The sequence below is a fragment of the Panicum virgatum genome, chromosome 9K (genome assembly GCF_016808335.1).
Source record: "Panicum virgatum strain AP13 chromosome 9K, P.virgatum_v5, whole genome shotgun sequence".
Classification (NCBI taxonomy): domain Eukaryota; kingdom Viridiplantae; phylum Streptophyta; class Magnoliopsida; order Poales; family Poaceae; genus Panicum; species Panicum virgatum.
In genome coordinates, this window is record NC_053144.1 from 5,855,209 (window position 1) to 5,871,781 (window position 16,573).

Here is a 16,573-nt window from a genome sequence, read left to right on the forward strand (position 1 = left end):
TGAATCTAACCTAGTACGGAGTACGGGGGCAGCGACACCAACTCACCAAGTGCTAGACCGGACTGTCATGGGGGCCAGGACGAGAAGAGGACACCGGCAAGGAGGGAACCGCAAGGGCCAGCAGGAAATCCAAAGGGCGAGACGGTGAACGGCGAGAGACAGTGGTGGCACTCGAGTGTTGCACTCGTCTGTACGGGCGCTAGCACTTGGAGCCTGGCGTTTGCTCTCGGATCCTCCTCGACCAAATTTGCATCGAATTCGATGTGCTTTCTTTGGAACGGATTCGGTGTGTGCTTTTGCGTGCTTTCTTTGGTGAGACTTGAGAGCACGGCTGGCGTGCCGTCGGACGGCGGGAATGGCAGCGTGTTTTGCGTGCTCCAACGGCCCAACCGGCAACCGATGCGTTTGTGTTTGACCAAAAATGCGCCTAACCCCCCTGTTCAAATTCAGGCACGGCTAGGCTCCTTCCACGCAACGGCGTACTTCGCGCCGGCATGGAGGGTCAAAACAGCACGACGATTCCGCATGTCATGTCACGGCGTGTGGAGTCTTAAGCTGTTGATTCTTCCTTTGGCCTAAAGCTCTCGTCACTTCGTCAGGCCAAGTTTGTAATCCTCTCCCTCCATTTGCCCTTTCTTTTTTCTTCCTCCGGTGTTTCCATTTGGTAGTAGGCCAAGCAGCAGAAGGTTGGTGCCAGCCTTGAGTCTCTCTGCCTTTCGTTCGAACCTGAAACCTTTTCTCGTCGCTTTGATCGTTTTTACAGCCAAAAAGGGCCATGGGAACGGAATCTGGGGCACACTGGCCGCTGCTGCACTTGGATTTGAAGTTTGGGGTTTCAAGTTTGAAACCGTATGGTTCCAGGCTTCCAGCCCAGCTGGCGACCTGGGCTTTCATTGGGCGTCATTATTAAAAATCGCCTTTGCCTTTCGCATTTCTTTTTTTTTATCGAATATGCAAGAGAATTGCGCATCTTTGTATTAAGATAGAAGAAAGAGTTTTTACAACGTGCTAGAGCACACCCCTTGCTATTTAGTTTTGTATTACACGTAACAAAAAACAACAAAAGATGAGAGACTAGTAATAGTGAACTACTCTCCCCCGAGACAACCCAGCGCTACTGCTCCTGCGGCAACCCAATTTTCAGCTTCGGCTTTGATCTTGGAGAGCAGTTGACTCTGTTGCAACCACATTGTGCGAAAGATTCTCGCATTTCTCTCTTTTCAAACTTCCCAAGTGACCGATCTTTTGGGCAATTAATTAGGCGCGAAATCCAGCTTTTCTTTTGGGCAAGCAGAAAAAATTGTGAAGGTCTACAGAAATGCAGTAGGTGGAGGACTAGGTGATGCATTCAGCCTTATTTTTTACGGCTGAAATGGTAAAATCGATTGGATGGGATCCGTTTACAGCAAATAAAACCGGACACTTTTCTAGGTGGAAGAAGAGGGTGAATGAACCATTCCGTTCTCTGCTGAAAGAGGCGACCGGATTGTTTGCTCTGGAGGCCGAAACACACAGTGTTCATCGCCCATTTCCAGTCTGGATTCTGGAATGGTAAATGGTGCGACCCGTGCTTGTTCTTGGGGCAGGATGGCTGGACCTGAACCTGAACCGGCAGAATGGGAGACACCTGGGGCAGGGATGGCTGGCGTGACGGGAGGGCCCTCCGGCCCTGGCGCGAGGCGCGTACGGCGGGTGAGCCGAGCGAGCAGGTGGGGGCATGATTTCGCGGCGCGCCCGTGCTCCCCTTGTCCTCGGGATATCTCCTCGCGCGCGTGCAGGCGCCGGCATCGCGGTTCACGGGCGCGTGCCACAGCGCTCGCGGCCGGCGCGCGTCCTCCTCCTCGGCGCTCCCTCGTCGTGCTGCCGACCTGCCGTCGTGCGGCTTCTGTTCTGTTCCGCTACCGCATGGCCCTGCACGCGTAGCAAAAAGGCCAGGCCACCAGGAGACGCCCTGTTTGCTTGCGTGCTGCTGCCGACTGCCGTGCCGCCCATGCCGCGGCGACGCCGCCGCCCAGCGCCCGTGTCCATGCGCCGTCTTGTTACTCTGCCAGTCTCCCCCTCTTGCGCGCTTGGCTGTGCGGTTGGTGTCATCTGTGAAACGTGATGGATGGATGATTCGTCCGTTCCTTTCAGAGAGCGCAGCACGCAGCCTGTCTAAAACCAATCAACCTTCGTCTCGCAAAAAAAAAAAAATCATGCCTTGGTCCCGATATGAGCGTTCCATGTTGTTGTTGTTTTTTCAAAAATATTCTGTGTGAAGGGCACATGCAAAGCAAAGATAGTTTATGATTCTGCCTTCATGCCGAACAAACAAAGAAATACACCTGTCATAAATATTATAAATAATCTTCTATCACAAATCCATTGTCGTCTAGTCCGGTTAGGATACCTGGCTTTCACCCAGGCGACCCGGGTTCAAATCCCGGCAATGGAAACTTTTTTTGTTCATGGCCTTGATTATGAGTTCTTGAAGCCCAATAGATTCTCGGACGAGACCTCTCTGCAGCCCATTTGTACTTTTGTTCACGGCCTTACTTCTGGGGCCCTGGTAGCCCAAATCCCGGCAATGGAAACCATTTTTGTTCCTTTTTTGTTCATGGCCTTGATTCTGAATTCTTGAAGCCCAATAGATTCTCGGACGAGACCTCTCTGCAGCCCATTTGTACTTTTGTTCACGGCCTTACTTCTGGGGCCCTGGTAGCCCACTTGTTTAATGAGATGCAGTCAAGGCCTGCTAAAATCCAAGTTCCCTAAAAAGAGGATGTTGGGGTCCTTTCCTGTTAATAATTTTTTTATGTATCTTATTTGGCTACCGAGAATCTGCTCATGGATCTCAAAAAAAAAAAAGAATCTGCTCATGCATGAACACACACTAACTCTACACCTGCACATACACTCACTCCACGTGTACACGAACCTACAACTATTCTCAGATCAGAAGATCGCATCGTTAATAGGGATGTCAACGGGTCAGTTATGGTGCGGGTAGACGCCCGTGACGATACCCGACACTAAGATATACCCGTACCCGCTATGCGAGTATAATTTTATACCCATACCCATACCCACCGGATACGGGTCGGATTTCGGGTACCCATCGGGTCTACTAATGATAACATAAATAACATATCATTTGGTCATATAGACTAGCATATTTTGAATTTATCGCATATACATGTGAATGCAAAGCATTAGTAAAATAGAGAACTAATAATCGGTTCATCCTGCACTATTTTTTTCTTTTCTTCATCATCTTTTTGTAGTTGTATGAGAGTAAATGCACAATTCTAGCTAAGTATTTCATCTAAAAAAGCTATAATGATGCATACACTTCACTACAAACTATAAGCAAAATATGTTGCTTTCACATTTGTAACATAATCTTATTATTAATCTATATAGTTCATACAATCACAAGCATAAAATTTGAGAATGAATGATTTCGCTAGGTTACAATTATTGTATTTCGGGTACCCAACGGGTACCCGCGGGTAATAATTCTTACTCGTGCTCTAACCGCGGGTAAAATTCTATACCTAAACTCGCGGGTAAAATTTTATATCCATACCCTCACCCGCGTGTAAAATTGTCATCCCTAATCGTTAAAGACATCAACGGGATCATTCATGGTTCTGTAAACGACTAGCACGTCGCATTCCCATTATGACATCATGTGTGAGAGGTAGCGAAATTTATTAAGCGAAAAATCCCGGTGAGATACGCGAGTGCTCATGCCTGCTGCATGCCCATCGACGCTGCAAAGTCAACCGAACGTTCTTCCCCGCAATACTTTGAGAACTTTCTTCTTAAGTTAAACCAGACATTACAACACATAATAGCTAGTTTTGGAATGTATAGATCGTCTTAGTTTATGCCAAATTAAACTTCCATAATCTCAACCAGACCAGGTGAAAAAGAATATGTTGTAACATCTACTATATCAAATATTTTTGTTTTTGATGTTAATATTTTGGATGTATTTTTCTATAAAGTTGCAAAAGTTTGACTTAGTACGGTAAGAACTTATATTTTGAAATTGAGGAAATACGAACTTGGATTAAGCCTCAAAATGATATGATATGATATGATCCCTTCTGCAAACCCCTATGCAATGCAAAGACATGTCAGGACATCTTAAATCTTGGCCCTTGATTTCCAGTCCAGTGGCTGAGAACAGACGAGTAATTCCGCAGACCGGCACAGTCGCACAGACAGAGGCAGCACAGCGCTTAGCTTATCCCCCCTCGCCGCGGCCCTCCCAATCCAAAGCGCTGAGCCTCTCGCCCCCATCAGCGCACGCCCAAGCATGGCGCTCTCCGTCTCCTCCCTCGCCGCCGCCCTCTCCCATCTCTCCCTCCCCTCCACCTCCAAGCCTCATCAGGCTTCCCTCCTCCGCCTCCACCCCTCCACCTCCCGCCGCGCCGTCAGCCTCGCGCTCCGCGCCTCCGCGGCCGAGGCCGCCGAGCCGGCCGAGCCGGGCCTGCCCGCGGAGGAGGTGGTGGCCGTCGAGGAGGAGGCGGAGGAGGATGCGGTGTCGGGCGTCGCGCTTCGGAAGTACGTCAAGCAGCGGCTGCCGGGCGGCTTCGCGGCTCAGCGGATCACCGCCACGGGCCGCCGCAAGACGGCCATCGCCCGCGTCGTGCTCCAGGAGGGCACCGGCAAGGTCTTCATCAACTTCCGCGACGCCAAGGTGCCTGCCCCAGTGACTCTATACGAGAAATGCGCTCGTTGTTTTCACCATTGTGGCGCCATTTCGTTGTCCGTCCCGCGTTGGAACCTGTAGTATTATCCTGCATAGCACCGAACAACATTTTTGAAAATTTCAGGAAACGAGCTAACTAGGAGTTTTACCATGGACAAGACATTGCCGCAAAAATGAGCGTTGCCAATGTCTGTCAGCGTGCAAATTAGACTAGTAGTAATAGCTAGCAAATCTGAAAGAAGCATAGATACTGCTCACAACCGTAAATGGGAAGCTTCCAGTGAAAAGAAAAGAAACTTAAACGCTGAAGGAGGAAAGAGATAAAATGCTCATGGATCATCATACTTTGGAAACTACAGCTATGGATATTTTTGCCAAATACAGTGAAGCATTAGCAGTAGGCTTTGCACTGATATCGCTACTACACCCTTGCATTTGTGATGAACTTTTGTCATCGATAGATTAATCTAGTCTAGCTAGTGGTTCAGAATTTGTAGTCATTATTGGCTGAGTACATCCTAGCACGAGAGGCTGGGATATGAATATATGATACTGTTACATTATCTAAAAACAAGAAGTCAATTTTTTGCACAAAAGTTTCGGCAGTATGACATAAGTGACTACCACATTCGTAGTGTTACCTGTAAAAGGATGATAATCTCGCATGGTCAATATACTTATGAACTTGCTTTTCAATCTGTGCTGCAAGCATCTTTGCGGGTCTGTACATTTCCTTCGTTGGTCAGCTTCAAAGGCAACTGTCTTTGGGAATGTTGTTTGTAATTCGGTCTGAATCTGGTTTCAAGTTTGCCGGTGCTTAGGATGTAGGCTTTGTTCTTTGTCAAAAATGTTCGGATTCCAATTTTCATTTGATTTGAGGACTGGTATACTGGACGTGATCATGTTATAAGATATGGGCACAAGTTTTGCGCAAATCACTCATATGGAGGTTCTCTAGGGCCAAGGGCCTTGCTGCCTTGTACCCAGGAAGGATGGTAGAACAAGTGTAGGCTGATAAGTGAGCTGTGGTCAGGTCCTAGTGTCACCCTTTTATGTAATAGCTCTTAGATGTTTCTGCAGCCCTCTCTCTGGTCCAAGGAGAAGAGCTGGACTCTGTAATTTGGACCAACCCCCTTTTCCTCTTAATACAAAGATACACAGCTCTCCTGCGTGTTCGAGAAAAGTTTTGCGCAAAACTGCACTGTTAATATGGTCCTTTCTGTTAAGGTATTGAGGGTACGGTACCAAATTCCGTCAGTTTCATGAAAACAGTTGCCTTGCAGCCATGATGTTATCTGCAGCTTGGATATATAATATGAATGTAGTGTCAGTTTAATTAAGCAATGCATCAAGGTTTAAAGACCACTGAAAGAGCCTAGAGGTTCATTTCCAGCTTCTTTCTCATCGGGCAGGTTCATATAACACATGTATTATTGTGAACTGAAAGCACAATTTCAATCAAGTCAACTGATTTAGTTGAAGAAGATTGTTTGATTCACTGTACTTACCAAAGTTCTCCAAAATATGCAGGAGTATCTGCAGGGAAACCCAATGTGGATGGAGTACTGCAAGGTCCCCTTGGTGACTCTCGGATTTGAGAACAACTACGACGTCTTCGTCAAAGTTCATGGGGGCGGTTTGTCAGGCCAGGCCCAGGCAATTTGCCTTGGTGTCGCCCGTGCGCTAGTGAAGATCAGCACTGCCAACAAGGTTCCTCTTAGATCAGAAGGTTTGCTGACGAGAGACACCCGTATTGTTGAAAGGAAGAAGGCTGGTCTCAAGAAGGCACGCAAGCGCCCACAGTTCTCAAAGCGTTGAGGGTGCTCGGTTGTTCTTACAGTTTTCTCATTTCCATCTCTTCACCACTCAGAAAGCCCTTCTGTATCATTTGCTGTGCAAATTCTGTAATGGACGCCGCGTATCTGTAATAGTTGATTCTTGAAAGCAATTTTCCTGAAATCATTCCCCAAGCTTCATAAGTTCAGCTAACTATATCCTTGCACTGGACAAATCGTAGTGAACTCATAATGAATAAATATATGACCCTCATGAGTTTTCTTAAAACATAAGCTCTTTCTCAGGATGAAAACAGTGTCACGCTGCGGTTGCTTTTTCATAATGTTATTGCGTCACTTTTTGGTCTGAAAGTTGAAATACACTCTGTGGTCTCAAATATGAAAATAGTGCCACGCTGCGGTTGCTGTGACAGTGTGACTGAACAAGAACATGTGAGGGCAGGTATGAACCTAACAAGAATTGATACCAGCTAATAGATCCTTCTTCCTTCACAGTTTAGGCTAGTGCTAGTTTCTGCTGGTCCAAACAGATATGCATACAATTTGGATTTTTTTTTACAGAAGTACTGATGTACTATACATATACAAATTATTAAAAAAAACAAAATTCGTGGTGTTCGCGGATGTGTGCAAATCGACCGAGCCGCCCATCCCAAGTCTCACGGCCCAACCCAACCCAATGCCCCTTGCCCACCACCGAAGCCAACTGGCCCGAGTGCCCCACCCTTCTTCTTCCGTCCCACTCCCGGGGCTCCCCCGGCACAACTCCGGCCATGCCGTCGTCGTCGTCGCTGATCCAAGGCATCTCCATCTCCGTCTCCGACGACGACGAGGCCACCGGGAAGGTGCGCGTACGCGTCCGCCGCAAGCGCTCCCGCGCCTCTGCCTCCGCTTCCGCCCGCCGCCGCCGCCTTCTCTTCCGCACCGCGCGGCTGGGCGTGCCGCTCCTCCTGGCCGCCCTCGCCGTCTCCCTCCTCCTCTACGAGTCCTACCGCCTAACCCCTTCCCACTCCTCCGCACTGCCTCCGCCATCCTTCGCGGACGTCGGTCACCTCTCGCGCGCCGCCCGCGCCGCTGGTACCCCCAGGAAGTGTAAGCCAACGCTCGATCCTTAAACCCTTTAAATTCTTGCGGGTAGAGCCGCGTCTTAGTTTAATTGTTTACTTGGTACTTCTAATCTGGGAATACATGGTGGTATGACTGTTTTATAATGCGATGCTCAGTTTGTTCAGTGAAGTGATTTTATTATTTGGATACGAATGTCCTGACCTGCCCAGGAGTAGTTTTATATCGAGGTATTCTCTTTGTTCTCAGGATGCATGATATGATCTGAATTTTCGCTCTGCATCCACTTGTTTTCTGTAAATATTGCGCTCTTACATTGAGGATGTGGGTATAAACAATCTCAGATGTTTATCCTATTGAGCCTGTGTATAAAACTTTAGTGCAACTGTGTAGCCATTAGCTGATACCCAGGAAATATCTCAATTGCAGCTGAACCCAACGAGGGCAGCTTGGCTTATAGCCGCTTGATTGAAATGGTAAAGGTAATTGTCTCACGGTTACAAAGGATGGCTGCTGCTTATATAGAGCAGGGCCTCTACTAGCATATTCCTTGCATAAAGCAAGATGCTTAGGCTACTTGGGAACCAAGGCATCTCATGATCAACTTGAGAGCCAAGGCACCCCTACTTGATAAAGTAAAAAGTTCATAAAATAAGATACAAGTGCTAGCTTAACACTAACAATCTCCCCCTTAAGCCTAGCACTAGGTGACCTGCTTCAAGCCAATCTTTCTCCTCATCTCCTGGAACTTGGTCTTGCCCAGTGACTTGGTAAGGATGTCGGCGAGCTGGTCAGCGGTGGCGATGTAGTTGGCCTTGATGCTCCCTTCCTCCAGACTGTCCCAGATGAAATGGAACTTAGTCCTGATGTGCTTGCTCCTGTCATGGAAAACAGGGTTCTTGGCCAGAGCTAGAGCAGACTTGCTGTCCACCTTAAGCTCCACTGCTTCCATCTTCCTATCCAGGAGCTCCCCGAGCAGCCTAGACAGCCACAGCGCTTGAGTTGCTGCGGTGGTGGTTGCAATGTACTCAGCCTCGCAGCTGGACAATGCCACCACCCTTTGCTTCACAGACTGCCAGCTGACCAAGCAATCTCCCAGGAAGAACAGAGTCCCGCTGGTGCTCTTGCTTGAATCCACGTCACCGGCAAGATCACTGTCGCAGTAACCGACGAAGCGCGCTGTGTCTAGAGCCCTCTTGTAGTGCAGACCAAAGTCCAAGGTCCCGGCCACATAGCGCAACACACGCTTGACCGCCTGCAGATGCTCCGCCGTGGACCGTTGCATGAACCGGCTCAGGTACCCGACCGCGAATGCGAGGTCCGGCGGAGTGTGGACGAGGTACCGCAGGCTGCCGACAAGCCGCCGGTAGTGCGTGGGATCCACTTCCTCCGCCTTGCTCTCCCGGCTGAGCCGCAGCTTCTCCTCCATTGGTGTGGCGGCTGGATTGCACCCCGCCATTCCTCCCAACTCGAGGATGCGCTCGGCGTAGCGGGCTTGGCGAAGAACGATGCCCTCGGCATCTTGGCGCACCTCGACGCCGAGGTAGAAGCAGAGGAGGCCGAGGTCGCTCATGTCGAAGTGCTCCTTCATGGCGGCCTTGAAGTTCTCCACCTCCCCCTGATCGGCATCGGTGATGATGAGGTCGTCGACATAGACGCCGACGAGCAGGACAGTGCACCCACTGCCTCGCCTGTACACCGCCGCTTCATGCGTGCTCTGCGTGAACCCCATCTTCTTCAGTGTGGTGTCCAGCTTCGCGTTCCAGGCGCGTGGTGCTTGCCTCAGCCCGTAAAGAGCCTTGCGCAGCCAGTACACCTTCCCTTCTTCTCCGGCGACGGCGAAGCCTGGCGGCTGTCGTACGTGCACCTCCTCCTTGAGGTCGCCGTTGAGGAAGGCAGACTTCACGTCCATATGGTGCACCTTCCACCTTTCCTGCGCCGCCAGTGCAAGGAGAACCCGCACGGATTCCATCCTCGCCACCGGCGCGAAGGCATCTTCGAAGTCAATGCCTTCCTGCTGCACGAAACCGCGCGCCACCAGCCGGGCGTTGTGCCTGGTCACCATCCCCTTCTCGTCCTTCTTGAGCTTGTACACCCACTTGAGGGAGATTAGGTGATGGCCGGCGGTCAGCTGCACCAGCTCCCACGTCTTGTTCTTCTCCACAGCTTGAAGCTCCTGCTTCATGGCGGCCTCCCACGCTGGATCGCCCTTGGCTTCCGCGTATCCTGTCGGCTCGCCAGCATGAGAGAGGTGGAGCTGGGCGAAGAGTCGCGGCGCCTGACCTGGAGGAGAGTCGTTGCCGAATATGTTCTCCATCGTGCGGTAGCGGAGGGGCTCATCATCGTAGGATGCATTGAGCCTGTCCTCGTCATCCTCCAGAGGCGTGGCGTGCTCGATCTCTGGCACAGGGGGTGGAGTTGGTGCTGCCGGCGTGGACTCTTCTTGAAACAGAGGAGTCGAATCCTCTGTTCCAGGGCTCCCCTGCTCCCCCGGAGCTGGAGATGGCGAGTGCGGCGCAGATGGAGCAGGGGAGGGGCTTGAAACAGGGGAAACGGGCGTTGGTGTCCGTGCTCCCTCTGTTCCTTCCTCCCAGGCGTGCTCGACGGCGAACTCCTCTTCCGCCGGAGCCTGTCCGCCTCCTTCCTTGATCCAGTCCCACCCGCGACTCTCGTCGAAGACGACATCGCGCGAGACGCGCACACGCTGTGTCGCCGGGTTGAAGATGCGGTACGCCTTGGCGCCGTCGGCGTAGCCGATGAGGATGCCGGGGATGCTACGATCGTCGAGCGTCTTAAGCTGCGACAGATCCTTGGTGAAGGCCACACATCCAAATGTGCGCAGGTACCCGACTTCCGGCGCCTTCCCGTGCCACGCTTCATACGGCGTCACGCCCTTCAGCGCCTTGGTAGGTGCTCTGTTCAGCAGGTGAACCGCGGTCACCACGGCCTCGCCCCAGAAGCGTGCCGGCAACCCGCGCTGCTTCAGCAGAGCCCGCGCCATCGCGACCACCGTCTGATTGCGCCGCTCCACGACTCCATTCTGTTGCGGCGTGTACAGGGCGCTGTAGTGGCGCTGGATCCCCTCCTCGGCGCAGTACGCAGCGAACTCGGCGACGGTGAACTCGTGCCCGTTGTCCCTGCGCAGCGTCCGCAGCTTCTTCCCGCTCTTCTTCTCCGCTGCGGCCTGAAGATGCTTGATTGCATCCGCTGCAGCATCCTTGGTTGTCAGCAGAGCCACCCACATGTACCGCGTGGCGTCGTCGACCAGCAACAGGAAGTAGCGCCTGCCGCCGGGAGTTGCCGGCGCGGTCGGCCCGCAGAGGTCGCCGTGGACGAGCTCCAGCGGATCCTGCGCGCGGTACTGGGCTTCACACGGGAACGGGGCTCGGCGGTGCTTGGTGATGACGCACGTGTCGCAGAACTGGCCGACGTGGCTGATCACCGGCAACCCACGCGCCATGCGTCCTTGGACAGCTGACGAAGTGCGTCGAAGTGGAGGTGGCCATACCGCTCGTGCCAGCGCCAAGCTTCATCATCCTTGCGCGCGGCGAGGCAGAGCGGCGATGCCGTCTTGATGTGGAGGATGTAGAGCCTGTTGGCGCAGCGGCGAACCTTGACGAGCAGCCGCTTGTGCTGATCCCAGATCCTCAGGACTCCGTGATCAATCACCACCTTGGATCCTCCCTCATCTAGCTGGCCGAGGCTCATGATCAAGTTGCGAAGAGCGGGGATGTAGTACACACCATGAAACACCCGGTGCTCGCCGTTCTTCGCCTCGAAGATGATGGAGCCGACGCCGTGGATCTCCACCTTTGACTCGTCGCCGAATCTCACCGTGCCTCTGGCCGTCGTGTCTAGGTCGGTGAAGAGCTCGCGGCGTCCAATCATATGGTGGGTGGCGCCGCTGTCCAGGTACCAGCCGTCGAGGTTGTCGCCGACGCCGGAGCCGATGTCGAGGAAAGCGCTGGCTTTCGGCTCGTGGAGGTCGAGGTCGGCGTTCTTGGCGTAGAAGGACGAAGCAGGAACCTTGCCGCTGTACGCCTCCGCGTCCATCTCCAGGAACCTATGCACGAGGAACATAGCATGGTCATCCTCTGCTTCCGCCACATTCGCCGTGCCGCCACGATCTCTACCACGATCACGCCGGGGATGGGGACAATCGCGTGTCCAGTGGCCGGCACCGTTGCAGTTGAGGCAGGTGTCGTCGCGTTTCGCCCTGCGTTCACCGCCGGCGGCGCCTGCCTTGTCCCCTCCGCCGCGATCCGCGCCGCCACGGTCTCCGTCGCGGTCACCGCCCCTGGGCTTGTTCTTCTTGCCTCCGCGGGGATGTCGACGGCGATCCTTGGACGGTCCGGCTCCCTCCTCCTTCTTATCGAAGGCCCGCCACTTCTCGACGGTGTAGAGGAGCTTGCCGGCGGCGGCCTCCGACTCCGGCGCGCGCTCGCGGTCCTGGGCCGCCTTGAGCCGGCCGGTCACGTCCTCGATGGTGAGCTGCCCGAAGTCGAGTAGCGTCTCGATGGAGAGAACAAGCTGCTCGTACTTCTTGGGCACACACCGGAGAAATTTCTCCATGGCGCGCTCTTCGTCGAGGTTGGTGTCGCCGTTGAGGGCCATCTGCTCCATCAGGTTTGTCAGGCGAAGAGCAAAGTCCTCAATTTGCTCACCGGGCTGAAAGGCGAGGCTTTCCCACTCGCCGCGGAGCCGTTGCAGCGTGGCGCGACGGACGCGCTCACCACCGAGACGCCTGGTGGCGATCGCCTCCCAGGCGAGCTTGGCCGTCGGCTTGTTGGCAAGGGCGGCGCCGAGATCTGCCGGCACCGCAGCGCACAAAGCCTCCAAGGCCCGGCGATCATCCTCGTAGATGACGTCGCCGTAGGCAACGGCCTCCTAGAGCCCGAGTGCCTGGAGCTTCACCTTCATGAGAAGGCTCCACTCGTGGTAGTTGGCGCGGGTGAGCATGGGCCACCAGCCGCCGATGTCGCGGTAGACCTGCACCACCGGCGACCGATCACGTCGTCTGTGGCGCCGATCTGGGGACGGAGAGAGGTGTCGACGGCACTCCGGAGTGTGGAAACGCTCCGACCCATCGACCGCCGGCTTGCCATCCTCGATCTCCTGGCGCAAGGCGGCGGCCGCGGCTACGGCGGCTTGAGCCGCCTCTGCCGCCTGGGCTGCTGCCTGTGCTACCTGCGCGGCCGCTGCTTCTGCGGCGGCAAGACGGGCCTCCCGTGCCTGGTCTTCACCGTGGCCAGATCCGGAGACATCCTTGCCCTTCGCTGCTGCGGCGGCAGCGGCGGCGGCGCGCTTGCTGGAGGTGGACATGGCTGTGGCGGCGGCTGAGGGGAAGGGTGTCTAACCTAGGCTCTAGATGCCAATTGATACCCAGGAAACATCTCAATTGCAGCTGAACCCAACGAGGGCAGCTTGACTTATAGCCGCTTGATTGAAATGGTAAAGGTAATTGTCTCACGGTTACAAAGGATGGCTGCTGCTTATATAGAGCAGGGCCTCTACTAGCATATTCCTTGCATAAAGCAAGATGCTTAGGCTACTTGGGAACCAAGGCATCTCATGATCAACTTGAGAGCCAAGGCACCCCTACTTGATAAAGTAAAAAGTTCATAAAGTAAGATACAAGTGCTAGCTTAACACTAACATTAGCCAATGCTGATTGACTAAACTAGACTGGAGGGCAATTTACAGTGCAGTACCTTTAACCTGCATAAGCAAATACAAAGCTGTACTATGCTATTTGTTTAGTGCTTCTTTCTCACATGCTTTAGTTGTTCTTCTGGTTATGGTAGAATTTTCTTTCCTTTTCTTGTGCTTCCCTTCCTTGCACTTGTAGAATCTCAATACAGCAGATAAGACATGTACTCTGTTCATAAATCAAGCGTTTTTGCATTGACAGCATGCTTGAAGCTTCTTGATCCTGAGAAGCTTCAAAATCTGGAGCTTCCAGAAATTCCTGAAGCAAATACATCAATCAAGGAAGTTGTATACAGATCAAGTATGCACCATATCGAAGATGATATATTGTCACATACAGAGAGTTCACGATTTAACTCATTCACAGGATACCAGACACTCACTGAAAGAGAAGAAAGCTTCAAGGTTAAATTTTCAGCATATCAATTTCAATGTTTTTTAAAATCTTCTGAGATGTTCTAGTCTCCCTGAAACTTCAAGATGTTTTAGTTGCCACGAAACTCTGCACCCATTATACAGTCTCAGGTCGAGGTCGTACATTCCCCTTATCCTTATCCCATTTGGCAACTACCGACAAAGTAGATATTGTATGGTCTACGGTGTTAACTTGTTCAAATTATAGTGTTTTATTACATGCCATTCTCATTTTAGTCTTACTGATGTTTACAGATCAAGGAAAGTATGATAGTGCATTGTGGCTTCTGTAATGAGAATTGGTTCCAAGTTTCTGCTGTTGACAGAGAATATATGAGATATTGCAGAATTGTTGTGGCAACCTGTGCATTTGGTGGAGGTGACGACCTTCACCAGCCAATAGGGATGACCGAAAACTCTATCAGAAAGGTTTGTTGTTACTTTTTTGCTGGATGTTAATGTCTTCAGCTTCTTTCCTATTTACTGATAGATGCTTGCCTTTTTTTCTAGGTTTGCTATGTTGCTTTCTGGGATGAAGTCACTCGGGCGTCTCAAGAGGAGGAAGGCAACAAGATTGGTGAAGACAACATGATTGGTCTATGGAGGATCATTCTTGTCAGTGATCTTCCTTTCTCAGATCAACGGTTGAATGGGAAAATTCCAAAGGTAAAAGTTGGAAAATTCGTGGCTCCATTCCATTGTCTTGTTTACCATAGATGACAGTAGTGCAGTGTTTTGATGTGCTGCTGTATTCCTGAATAAGTAAACAGCTACACACATACTTGTATCTAAGTTTCTATACCTCTGCATAGTGACTCACTGTAGATTATCATTTTCCACAAGCTGACTTCTTTTTTGGTGATTGTTCCTCATCAGCTGATAAGCCATCGTCTTTTCCCCATGGCACGATACTCAATCTGGGTGGATTCAAAGTCTCAGTTCCGGAGAGATCCATTGGGAGTCCTTGAAGCCCTCCTGTGGCGTTCAAACTCTTCTCTAGCATTATCTGAACATGGAGCTCGGAGTAGCCTGTATGATGAGGCGAAAGCAATTGTTAAGAAACACAAAGCAACTCCAGAAGAAGTTGAAGTGCAGTTGGATCAGTACCGAAAGGATGGCATTCCTGATGAGAAAAAATTCAATGGGAAGAAAGGTGCGTCTCTCATCTCAATGTGCATACCGCTGTTTACATCTTCTACTCATATTATGTCTCATTTCTTTTTCTTAGCACTAGTTCACTTTGGCATTTTTGGCATGCGGTTATGTTTACTGACTTGTTTGGTGTCCGTAGTTTACATATCGACATTATTTCTTCATGCATCATCCTTCATCCAGTTTCTTGAACATTTCTCGAAGCCGATTCCAGTTACCATCCGGCTATAATGCTATGCCCTTGGATCATGTCCCTATTAGTGCCCCTCACTGTTATGCAGCATACATGCAACAACAACAACAACAACAACGTAGCCTTTTTTCCCAAGCAAGTTGGGGTAGGCTAGAGATGAAACCCGAAAGAAATAAGTTGGGTTATGCAGCATACATGATTTGCATTTTATGTCTTCTAGTTATTCCTGGTAGTAACTGTTTACCCTAGCAATCAGGACATTGGGCTACCAAACCTTTGCACACTTTGTAGCAATAAATAGAATAATTCCATTTCCATCCATCACTGTGGGCAACCATGCTTGTCGTTCATCAACTAATGTGCAGTACAACCGCTCAGCTGTAGTTGTGCAAAAGGCACAAGTAATAAAGCTGTCTAGTTGCATGCGTTTATTTAGCATAAAAGCGAGCTCCTTTTCTGTCGCTGAACCAGTGATACAGAGGGTGGCCTCCGCATGCATTCGAGCCCCCCATCAACCCCACCTGTGGGCTGGGTGGTAGAACCGGAACCACTGCCAAAGCAAGCCTAACATAATGCTTCGCTTCAGAGTCTCAGATCATGCACATCCTTTCCGGTGGTGGTCCTCGTTACGACCTACGGACCCCGGTAATGGCAGTTAACCGACCCAGTTTCCTTTTTCCTTTTACAGCGCTTGCAGAAGCTTCAGTGATCGTCCGGGATCACGCCCCCTCGACCAACCTCTTCATGTGCCTGTGGTTCAACGAGGTGGTGAGGTTCACGTCCCGTGATCAGTTGAGCTTCCCCTACGTCCTGCGGCGCCTGAGGCCGCCGGGCGTCCACCTGTTCCCGGTGTGCGCGCGCAAGGACCTGGTGAACAGCTTTGGACACAGGCGCAAGGTGAAGCCGCTCGTCAAGGACGCGAGATGAGCTTCCGGATCGGCTGCTTTAGGGGGTCTCGTCTTGGTCGAGCAACTCGGCTAGTTGCAGTCATAAATATGATTGTGTAGATGGATTCTGACGTAGTGAAATTACAGTGAGAGTGCTGCCATCGAAGTAGTGCATGACAGTGTAGTAGGACTCTAGGGTAGGGTAGAGAAGATTGCAGCTGACGGCGTGTTTGCGCCGTGGAAAGTTGTTTCAGGCAAAGCCAGCCTGAGCTTTTGCCATTCTTCCTGGCGAAGAATTGGAGAATTCACTCCCAAAGATCCGGTCGTCGTCCATCTTGGCATTTGCAGAACAGCGCAGAATTAGCAGCGGTATCCACCTGTCGTGAGATAATCCAGTCGCTGGCTCTCCATCGTTCTTGTTACAATACTTTTATTTGATCTCATCAAAACAGCAGTTACAATTGAGGCCATGAAACTCATGGTTGAGGCAAATAGGCAATGGTAACAGCCATTGTTAAGGCTATTGTAACAGCCATAGTTATTGCTGCTGTTAGAGAATGAATTGAAGGATTACACTTATGTTACGCATAACATCTATCTTGTATTCCCTATATAGATCAATGAGAAAAGTTACGACAATTCACTATTATATTGT

General features: G+C 51.3%; 2 protein-coding genes and 1 non-coding gene across 3 annotated transcripts; all 3 read left to right on the plus strand.

Moving 5' to 3' along the window:
• The first annotated feature begins 2,360 nt into the window (after nucleotides 1–2,360).
• TRNAE-UUC lies at nucleotides 2,361–2,434 on the plus strand. Its single transcript has one exon. It is a non-coding gene; the product is annotated as a tRNA-Glu (tRNA).
• Nucleotides 2,435–4,246: 1,812 nt separating this feature from the next.
• On the plus strand, nucleotides 4,247–6,691 carry LOC120649635 (30S ribosomal protein S9, chloroplastic-like). The gene is made up of 2 exons (XM_039926480.1): nucleotides 4,247–4,690; nucleotides 6,233–6,691. Exons 1-2 carry the CDS (start codon nucleotides 4,307–4,309, stop codon nucleotides 6,518–6,520), a joined length of 672 nt encoding a protein of 223 aa, XP_039782414.1. The 5' UTR covers nucleotides 4,247–4,306; the 3' UTR covers nucleotides 6,521–6,691.
• A 510-nt stretch (nucleotides 6,692–7,201) lies between these two features.
• Nucleotides 7,202–16,564, plus strand: LOC120649634 (probable hexosyltransferase MUCI70). Its single transcript, XM_039926479.1, has 6 exons — nucleotides 7,202–7,590; nucleotides 13,475–13,677; nucleotides 13,942–14,115; nucleotides 14,197–14,352; nucleotides 14,563–14,839; nucleotides 15,720–16,564. Exons 1-6 carry the CDS (start codon nucleotides 7,272–7,274, stop codon nucleotides 15,956–15,958), a joined length of 1,368 nt encoding a protein of 455 aa, XP_039782413.1. The 5' UTR covers nucleotides 7,202–7,271; the 3' UTR covers nucleotides 15,959–16,564.
• Nucleotides 16,565–16,573: the final 9 nt, after the last annotated feature.

Bases quoted from the DNA above. Each gene is read 5' to 3' on its own strand.
- LOC120649635 (XM_039926480.1), top strand. From the start codon at position 4,307: ATGGCGCTCTCCGTCTCCTCCCTCGCCGCCGCCCTCTCCCATCTCTCC. The intron at 4,691-6,232 runs GTGCCTGCCCCA...CAAAATATGCAG, and splicing joins TCAACTTCCGCGACGCCAAG to GAGTATCTGCAGGGAAACCC.
- LOC120649634 (XM_039926479.1), top strand. From the start codon at position 7,272: ATGCCGTCGTCGTCGTCGCTGATCCAAGGCATCTCCATCTCCGTCTCC. The intron at 14,353-14,562 runs GTAAAAGTTGGA...GTTCCTCATCAG, and splicing joins TGAATGGGAAAATTCCAAAG to CTGATAAGCCATCGTCTTTT. The intron at 14,840-15,719 runs GTGCGTCTCTCA...TTCCTTTTACAG, and splicing joins AAAATTCAATGGGAAGAAAG to CGCTTGCAGAAGCTTCAGTG.